We start from the raw sequence: 10,369 nt of genomic DNA on the forward strand, positions 1-10,369 counted from the left end.
CTTCTATTGCTCTTACTGAGGGTTGGAGATTCACAAGGATGGAAATGTAAGTGACCACAAAATGAAATTCAGTGCTTCTGTTCCATCTGAATAGCGGTTAAATACGGTTGATGTTTTTTTTATGATATAAAATACTTTAAGACTTCATTGTTAGTATAGACTTAAAGCTCATTTGTGAAGTAATTACTTGAGTAGTTTGTCAGCAAACAACTTATTTACACTCTTGTTTGAGTCACATTATTTCTCAGTGCCTTTACTTGAGCTCAAGTTATCTTGAAGAGTGCACAATTCTGCCAGATTTGGTGGGGTTGTCAGGGAAGTGTGAAAAAACATTGTGGGATCATTTGAGCCGTGCCTTCTGAAGGTGCCAGGCCCGTGATAAGTCTTGTTCAAACGTTAGCTTCTGTGTCAACACTCAACCCGTGTCGCCGCGCTCTGATCTGGCCGTGCAAACATTCGGAGACAGTCGTCCGTATGGAGTGGCTTTCTGACAGTGTGCCGACACCCTGGGCGGGGAAACCAGGAGAGCGATCCCTGTCCGGTCCTCAGTCCAGGTGTGTCCAGCCTGGCAGGCTTGTGGAAGCTGGCACTTCTGAGGGGAAAGTAGCGGACAGGTGCAAAGTCATTTCTCACAAGTCTAGGCCACAGACTCCATCATCTTTCCATTCCTTCCTTCATGTTTCCTCTTGTTTTTTCTGTTTCTCCTAGAGAAAAGGTCTGCCCGTCCATGCAGAAATGAGTTCCTCAAACTCTTCACTGAGCCTCGTCTAGATAGAAGCCAAATATGCTTCTACTTTCACTGAATGCAGCAATATCTAGAAGGTGTGGTTCATTCAACCCTGTCTACTAAGGCAACACAGATGGATTCAGCCGTGAACCGAGTCTAGATCCTGTAGGAAGAGCCCTAATCCAACAGAGATCCATACTTCTGGAGGCAGGAGCTAGTTGTGTCTCCATTCATGTCGAGTTCATGAATCAGAATTGCTCTTCGAACTTGTTCTTTTCAGTGAACTGGTTGGATCATTAGGTCACGACTCGACTCTTGAAATGAGCCAAGAACCCAGAGTGGTTATCCATAAAGCAGGTTATGTGACATACCCAGGTAAGTTTACTCAGAGTAAACATCAGATAACATCAACTTTCAGTTCCAAAAAGGAAGGTAAATTTTAGGGTATGCAAGTTGAAGTGTTGTACAGTTATTCTGCTGCAACTTCACAAAATCAACAAGGTGCATGGAAGGAAAAAACAAATGTATTTTTGAAGAATACCAGCAACACAACACATCTTTGAGATAAAAGCATAGACAAAATTCTAATTTTCAAATAACCATTAATAAAGTCAGATGGCATCCACTAATCACGTAACATAACAGGCTATGTTAGTAGCCATATAGCAACTTACTCTGAACACAACCTGCTCCGGAGCAGCTCATGTCTTAAAGTTAGTTTGTTTCAGGACGTTTTTACACTGGCAGTTTAGTATGGATTGGGGCACGGTTCACATGAAAACATGCTAATGTGAAAGCCGTTATGTGGACCCAGGAGCGCACTGAGGTACTGAACCCGACACTACCTTCGATTCAGTTCGGTTGCACTCGATCTGTGCCACGATTCACGTGAATGTAAAGGCAACACGGGTGCACACTTGTTCAGGAAGTGACCTGCGCATGCGTTTTAGCTGATTATGATGTATTTAGTTCAATAAAACACATGTACGGGATTATAGTGTTAATGATTTACCTTGGATACGAGCGAGAGTGAGCCTGCAGTGTATTCGCTCATAGCGAGTGCAATCAGAACGGTAAATGAATGTCAATCCACTGTCTCCTCTAAAGCAGTTTACAGAGCAATTTACTCTGCTGCACATAATAGCAACACATTAATAAAAAAACACAATATAATGACCCGGATTCTGTTTTCTATCATGCGCCATGCATGTTTTTGATGACTTAAAATGCATGCAAACGCACCAGTGTTCGGGAGAATCAAGTTGAGTGTGAAACCAGACCAACGTTGCGAGGGAAACGGGGACAATCGCGCTCGGACCGCAACAAACCAGCTCAGTGTGAAACCAGACCAACGCTGCGGGGGAACTGGGAACAATCGCACTCGGACTCGGACCGCAGCAAACCAGCTCAGTGTGAAACCAGACCAACGCTGCGGGGGAACTGGGAACAATCGCGCTCGGACTCGGACCGCAGCAAACCAGTAATAATACTGGTTAAATAATAATAAAATGCATATGTGATGCATCTCACAACAAATGTGGTAATGTTTTACTTATACAGCCATATTATCTTTAAAAGTACAGACTGTTTTTGGAGTCAATCCATCTCTCTTTATTTTAAATTTATATATTAAGCATCAAACAAATAATATTAGTCTTATTAAAAGTAATAAAAAACTGATTAAAGGATTAAAAAACAAAAAACAAAACCGCCCACTAGGTGGCGATATGCTATACGAATATAAATCGCGCTTCTTAGTGTCCATTTCCATATTCACTCCTGGATTTGCCGCTCGATTGAGATCGAGTTGACTGAACTCGACCCAGACCGTGGAGGATAAATGTGAGGGTAAGTTAACCTTGCTTTCTGGAATACACCCCCGGAGTAATATGATGCTGGAGCAACTGAGGTCTAGGTTTGCCTCTGTAATAAACTGCTCACACTAGTTTGCAAATCAGGCTGAATGATCCTGTCCCAACAGTTCTGGAGTAACAGTAAACTGAACTGAGATCCACAGGTTTGCAAGTACGCAGTCCTCGGGATCATTGAACCGTATTTCGGACACGAATCCAGAGAGCCTAGAGACGCTAGATTTTCGCAGTGAAGCCATTACGCGATGACGTAAGAAGAACTACTCAATTGTTTTGAAGAATTGGTTTGTAAATTAATTAAGTCAAAATCTAGTACTATGCAGTTCTTCTTTGCTAATCATTGTACCCTGGAGATCTGCAATTACAGCACTGAATGGAGATCCACACAATATCATGATCCAGACTGGTGTGTTGGGACAACCGTTTTACAACAGGGGAGTATTAATATGACCATTGGAGTGTCTCGCTGTTTGAAAACATCACTTAGGGTCGTCCGCAAACATTGCATTATAAAAGTACATGGAGGAACAATAGAAGCATGAACGCTATACTTCACACACACACACACACACACACACACTGACAGCCACAGAATCTGCAAGCGTGAACAGGAGTGGGGGACATGATTTAGCAGTTGACTTTCACTGTTTGTCTCCCAGTTTTTAACACTGGGGCTCGAAATAAAGCTGAGAAGTTTCCCAGCACTACAGTGTGTGTGAGGAACGGTGCTTGACGCTCAGAGTGAGGAGGAACCCACCGGCTGATCCCACACAAACACCCACGCCAAAACTCAACCGCTACTTAATGTTGAACAATATTACTGTTTTTACTGTATCTGATCATATCAATGACGTATTTGAAATAAATGCATCTAGGTGAGAGTAAGAGACTTACAAAAACACACAAAAATTGTACAGATTCCAAACTTTTGAACGGCTGTGTAGATGATTTGCCCATTTTATAATCGGTGAAAAAGTCGGCTTTTCTCATCAGGTAATTGTGGTAATTTGGCGATACAGAGAGGGCAGACACACATCTGTGATCTATTAAACATGATATTTCAGGTAGCTCATGAGGAACACATGTGTAGCCCACGTTCTGCCCGAAATTACATTTCCACAACATTACTTGCACAAATAAACACAGAGAGACAGAGAGTAACTGAGCAATTTCTATTTTACCCTACTACCACAGATTTATTATATTGTTGTTGCTGTTGTACTGTTGATTTGAACTTATAGACTGAAAATACTGAGAGCATTTCAATGAAAGTAATTCATAATGAGTAAAGTATTGAAACAGACAGACACACGTTCATGGACTGTAAGTGAAAGCTAATGTAGCTTGTAAGACAGCTAATGCTTATAAATTATTTGCATTTTTAAATGCAAAAGGCTGAAATATAGGCTAAATAACCAACCCGGAATACAAAATCAAAGCAATGAGAGTAACAAGTGTAAAAATGCAGAAATAAAATAAAACAATACAAAAATGGAATAAATAAACTGTACAGTTAATATAAATAATCTTTTTTTGTTCTTTTTAAATCCATGAGATAAGAGATTTTAACTTCAATAAAAACATTCACTTGTAAATGTTTTATATTTAATTATTTGTTTTCAATGCAAAATTAGCATAAATAACACTAATATATGCATTTAAAGTAAAGTTTGCAAGGGGTGATTTAAAGTCCCCTCAATAATCAAATTAAAATAAAACAGTTTAATAAAAATAAAGTGCTGGTGTTTAGTATTGAGAGATTCTACAATGCACTTTTTTATTACTGTGTATGTTATAAACATTCCTTTAAAGTCTTGTCTATAAAAAAGCCATTGAACATTTCCATCATTGACGCACAAGATAACATGTGACAACAAGCCCAAACAAAGCTGTTTTGGTTTTTGTAGATGCAAAGTCTATTACATTTTTTGCAGACGTGCTCGAGCTCCCGCAAGTACTGTGCTGTGTTGAGATTTCAACAAAAAAAATTGTGATCATGATATAAGCCATTTTCAGCGAAGTTCATAGTTTGATTTGAAGTAGACCGAGTCCAGCAGTTGTTTGTAGGCTGTGCTACTGATGAATGAAGGTTTGAGTCCCTGAACTCCTGTCGCCCCCTATCGGTCACACAACGAACAGACAGTGACTGCTATTCATTCAACACACACACACACACACACACACACACACACACACACTTATGAACTCATTTGGCATTTAGATGTACCAAATGGAGAACTGCAGAAAACTGACTTCAGATGGAAAACAGAATCTCGAGTGATTTTGTGCTTCAGGTGAAGTTTATACTTTCGACATAATAAAAAGAAACATTAGGCTATATATACTACTATACTACATAATGTGCAGTTTGTTATTTGTACCAGCTGGCCGAAATTATTTTATTTGGTGTATAGACAAGTATTTTTAGTTTTGAATAAAACCAGTTCACTTAGCTTTAACCCCATATATCTAAGTTTATGCATTTTTATAGTGTAGACTATATACTCAAGAAACCAGGAAAGCAGCAGGTTGTTGTAGAGTTGATATTTTCAATCTATAGTGTCATGTTGACGTTTTTTTTTTCGTTTTTTTTTCTTATTCTCTGAGTCTTAGTTTTGATGTGTGTGTGCGTGTGTGTGTGTGTGAGAGAGAGAGAGAGAGAGAGAGAGAGAGAGAGAGAGAGAGAGAGAGAGAGCGAGAGAGAGAGATCGTGTTCTGCTCCGCCTCCATTCATCCATATATAAGTGATGTGATTTGGAGAGAGAGGGAGCAGAACCTCTCCATATCTCGACACACTAACACACACTCAGGCAGGATTTGTCGTCCTCATCTCAGTGATATATGTCGTGTGCTGCATGTGTTTGTTTTCCCGCGAGCAGCAGATCTAAGCAGTTCTGAGGAACTTTGGACACTTTTGCGCAGGAGCGCGCGCGCGTTCAACACACTCGTCTGAACTCCTGCAGGAGGATTTTACCGCTGCACGACAGTTTTCTTCACTCTTCTGCATGAATCTCTTCGACTCCTACCTGAAAATGAGCGACGAGCAGGACAAGAGTCTGTCCGACGCGCCCAGCCCGAGCATGTCCGAGGACTCGGCCGGGTCTCCGTGTCCCTCCGGCTCGGGCTCGGACAGCGAGAGCACCCGAGCGGAGCAGCACCTGAGAGAGTTTAAGAAGGACGAGGAGGACAAGTTCCCCGTGTGCATCAGAGACGCGGTGTCTCAGGTTCTAAAGGGGTACGACTGGACCCTGGTGCCCATGCCTGTCCGAGTCAACGGCTCCAGCAAGAGCAAACCGCACGTCAAGAGACCCATGAACGCGTTCATGGTCTGGGCTCAAGCCGCGCGCAGGAAACTGGCGGACCAGTATCCGCACCTCCACAACGCCGAGCTCAGCAAAACACTCGGGAAACTTTGGAGGTAACAGCTGCAGTTTACTTCATTTCATTGCATTGCATTTCATTTTTTTTTTTTTTTTTTTTTTATTCTAGAAAAGTCCGAAATCCAGACGTCAGAACAATACTTATTTATTTTAGTAGCCCAGGCAAACTCTGGAAAACTTTGCATTTGCATTGTAAATATTAGATTAACTAAATAATGCTAATAAACCACTTTTCAAGCTTGAGAAAAGGTGAATGTATAGGATAGTTTAACTGTAAATAGGCAAACTAACCCTTACTTTACATGCACATTAGGGTAGAAAAAGTTTTTAAGAAATTGTCAATGTTGTTCTGGATATAAAATGGCTTCATTTTCTAGTTTTCGGGTTTATTTCAGTAAAGCTAAATATTATTTAGTAAAAAATAAATAATAATTTAAAGAACATAGTTTTTTTAATTATTAACTGGAGAAGGTAAATCTGATTATTGATCATTTCTCATGGATGTTTGCAGACTACTGAATGAGGGAGAGAAGCGTCCGTTTGTGGAGGAGGCCGAGCGTCTCAGGGTCCAGCACAAGAAAGACCACCCCGACTACAAGTACCAGCCCCGGCGAAGAAAATCAGTGAAGAACGGCCAGACCGACGGCGAGGACGGCGAGCAGACGCACATCTCTCCCAATGCCATATTCAAAGCCCTGCAGCAGGCCGACTCTCCGGCGTCCAGCATGGGCGAAGTGCATTCCCCGGCAGACCACTCAGGTACTTCAACTTCTTAATCGCCTTAACTACTGGATTCTTTTTAAAAGTTTTCTGTTTTTGTTGTGTTAGTGGCCCCATAGATAATAACTATTGATCTTTGCAACAGAAATTAATCAATTAAAAACTAACTTTAGCTGGACAATAACTTTATTCTAAATCTGCTGTAAAGCCAAAACAATCTCTGGTACTTTAAAGTCCTATTATCTCTGAAAAGCTGCTTTGAAACTATCTATATTGTTAAAAGCGCTATATAAATGAAGGTGACTTGACTTGACTGGAGTCCTGTACCCTTGCAAACTACAGCAGCTTATGTAACGCCTGCAGGGAAACTCATAAATCTTATCTGGCCTTCTTAACGTCTCTGTGTATCTTTATCAGCTTTCTGGTTGCGTCAGCAACATAATGTGTGCCAGGTACTACATTTCTTTTTTTTTAAATTTCTTCTTGTCTCCGTTTTGAAAAGCAGGTCAGTCCCAAGGTCCCCCCACGCCTCCCACAACCCCCAAAACAGATGTGCCGTCCAGCAAAGCGGACTTGAAGCGCGAAGGCCGTCCGCTGCAGGAGGGCATCGACTTCGGCGCTGTAGACATTGGCGAGCTGAGCAGCGACGTCATCTCCAACATGGAGCCGTTCGACGTCAACGAGTTCGACCAGTACCTGCCTCCTCATGGACACCCCGGGGTCCCGGTCTCCAACAGTGGCCAGGCGTACTCCTCCGGCTACGGGCTCGGCTCTCAGGCCGGATCGGCTCACACCTGGATGTCCAAGCACTCGCTGAGTGGCGAGCCACCCCAGCAAAGGACTCAGATCAAGACGGAGCAGCTGAGTCCCGGCCACTACAGCGAGGGATCCCCACAGCACGCCAGCTACGCCACCTTCAACCTGCAGCACTACAGCTCCCCCTACCCCTCCACCGCCCGCCCGCAGTACGAGTACGAGCACCAGAGCCCTGCTAGCTCCTACTACAGCCAGTACCCCGCCTTCAGCTACATGAGCCCCAGCCAGAGGCCCATCTACACCCCCATCGCGGACACGGCGGGCGTCCCATCGGTGCCTCCACCACACAGCCCTCAGCACTGGGAGCAGCAGCAACCGGTCTACACCCAGCTGTCCCGGCCCTGAGACCCTCCTGAGATCCCCCTGAGACCCTCCTGAGACCCTCCTGAGACTCCTGAGACTCTCCTGAGACTCTCCTGAGACTTTCCTGAGACTCTCCTGAGACCCACCTGAGACTCTCCTGAGACTCTCCTGAGACTTTCCTGAGACTCTCCTGAGACCCACCTGAGACTCTCCTGAGACTCTCCTGAGACTTTCCTGAGACCCTCCTGAGACTCTCCTGAGAACGTCTCTTGAAATCCTGGAGATCTTTCAAAGAACTCAAACTCACGGAATGGCTCCCGACTGTGCCTTTTTTACATTGCTTGGAGTTGTGATTATATTTTTCTAGATATAATGAAGAGAAATCCTCTGTGAGGACAGATCAAGATAATTATTTTAGTATGTACTGTGTATGTGTTTTTTTTCTTCTCAGTTTTGTTGGATTGGGGGATTTATACGCAGCTGTCTGTGACCTCCTTCACTGATGATATTTTTGTAAAGACTCCTTTTGCCTGATATTTTCCTCTGTATATATTTGTGAGGGGTTCTTAAAACTTGGGCAGAGTACGTGCAAGTTAGCTGGGGAAAGATGTACAGTCTGAACTCGAACGCTTCTAGAGTCCGTGCCTAAGCGTGTTTGCCATATTTGAGCTGGTGTTTCCGTGAAAACTGCCTTCATCCATCTGTGCCTATAGAGATCGTGGAGGAGAAACAGGAAGTGCCCTTTGACCTGAGGCTCCTCCGTAGCTCCCCATTGGTCAGATTGACATTCCTTCAGATGCCATGGAGTCTTAACCTCTTTAATTTATTCATTAGTGTTCGTTTGACTTAAAAGTAATACTATCATGTACTTTGGCTTTGTACGACTAATTTGTGATAAAATGTTTCCAGAGATGATTATGATTTAGTTGTAGTGCAAACTTTAACCGTCTCATTTATTTATCATTTGTTAATGTTTCCATTTTAAAATTTTAAAAATGTTCTTTTGATAATCTAGTTGAGAGCCGATCAAATAATTGTGAGACTTGATCAAACCTGTCATAGAAACAACTGGAACTTCTGCAGGCTGTTGGCTACATCTCTATGAAAACACCAGCATTTCTTTCTTTCCCTTGTTCTTTATTTCATTCAAATAAACTGTAAAACATGCCACCGTCTTAAAAGAAGCTTATCTTTTGTATCATTATTTGCAATAAAAAGAAAGATATAGAAAATATCCTTTGTTTTAGAATGTGTCTTTTTCAAACAGCCTAAATCAAGCTTGATGTCTTTTTGTGGGATGTTTATGACATTAACACACCATTATAACACAGCGATCTACTCATCCGACATTAAAGAGGAAGAAGAAAATGAAACAAGACAATTCAGTACACATGCAATGAATTCAACTTGTATTAACATAAAACATTATGTAGAATGGCGTTTGTGAAGTATAAGAGAGATGATACAGCTGATAAAGCGATCAGACTTCCACCGCTCATCTTTCATCAGGAGGAACACAGGAACTCCAGCGTTCGGCTGTACAAACAGCAGTGATTTCATCAGTCATTAGGAGATCAGTGAAGCGACACGCATTGCTGTGTCGTAGCTAATTAAACAACAGCGAGAAAACACATCTATAAACCGCAGAACAATATGTTTGATGACAGAAACGGTCACAAGCGGCATGATAGACACAGCTGGATTCTTGCCTTTAACTTGTTCTGAAAGGCTGCTTTAGGGAGACTATGGCTGCATTTGCACTGCAGGTCTTGATTTGTTGACTATATCAGATTTTGTTGACGCTTACATCTTCTTTTAGTAGTGACCCATATCCGATATCTGCATTTACACTGTACACCTGTCGAAACAACCCAAGGTAGACGTACTGACCCGGAAAAGCATTGGTCTCTGAAGGCGCATTGACGGGAATATCCGATCTGTCCGCTTACATGGCAGACGCAAATGCACATATCCCAGTCATATCAGATTTATCTCCAGGCCTAACACCAACCAGAGAATATCTGAATCCAGGCTTATAGGTTCGTTGGTCATATCCAATCTGAATCGGGTCGCTTGAACCATGTAATGTTTGTGGCCTACAATATTCTTGGAGTTTCATGTCCCTCCATCAGTGTAAGTTCATCGGTTACACTTTGGATTAACAGCATGAATGAAAGCGCTAATGTATTTGTGCAATGGTTTTATACCAAGCATTTTACATCAAAACGGCAAAAAAGAAACATTTTATTAGAAACAAAACAGCGAATGCATATAAAGTAGCAATTTAAAAACATAACATTGTGTGAATTTTGTTTTAAATCTAAATCTGAGAAAACCTCTTTTTGGTTATATCCCCATTTATAAAAATTATATGTATATCAATTCTTTTTTTTCTTATGTAGGTCTACACAGTATCCCATTTTGTGTAATCTTTTCTAGAAGACCCACAAAGTGTGTGTGTGTGTGTATCAAATGAAACAAAACTGGTGTAATTTAACCTGCATTCATTTGTGTCCAAATCAAATGGTAAGCTGGAAGTGAAATGTTCCGAA

At 41.9% G+C, this 10,369-nt stretch overlaps 1 protein-coding gene across 2 annotated transcripts; it reads left to right on the top strand.

Moving 5' to 3' along the window:
* The first annotated feature begins 5,364 nt into the window (after positions 1 to 5,364).
* On the top strand, positions 5,365 to 9,051 carry LOC311085730 (transcription factor Sox-9-A-like). 2 transcript variants are annotated; one of them, XM_084118328.1, is made up of 3 exons: positions 5,365 to 6,016; positions 6,490 to 6,737; positions 7,201 to 9,051. In XM_084118328.1, the coding sequence occupies exons 1-3, from the start codon at positions 5,604 to 5,606 to the stop codon at positions 7,857 to 7,859; spliced, it is 1,320 nt and encodes a 439-aa protein (XP_083974454.1). In that variant the 5' UTR covers positions 5,365 to 5,603; the 3' UTR covers positions 7,860 to 9,051. The 2 variants fall into 2 exon arrangements, with proteins under 2 accessions (XP_083974454.1, XP_083974455.1); XM_084118329.1 differs by having other exon boundaries at positions 7,204 to 9,051.
* The last annotated feature ends 1,318 nt before the right edge of the window (positions 9,052 to 10,369 follow it).

This window comes from Abramis brama (assembly GCF_963993115.1).
Source record: "Abramis brama genome assembly, chromosome: 1".
NCBI classification, from domain to species: Eukaryota; Metazoa; Chordata; class Actinopteri; order Cypriniformes; family Leuciscidae; genus Abramis; species Abramis brama.

Excerpts from the sequence above, each read along its gene's own strand:
- LOC311085730 (XM_084118328.1), top strand. The coding sequence starts at position 5,604 with ATGAATCTCTTCGACTCCTACCTGAAAATGAGCGACGAGCAGGACAAG. Across the intron at positions 6,017-6,489 it reads ACACTCGGGAAACTTTGGAG|ACTACTGAATGAGGGAGAGA; the intron begins GTAACAGCTGCA and ends GGATGTTTGCAG. Across the intron at positions 6,738-7,200 it reads TTCCCCGGCAGACCACTCAG|CAGGTCAGTCCCAAGGTCCC; the intron begins GTACTTCAACTT and ends CGTTTTGAAAAG.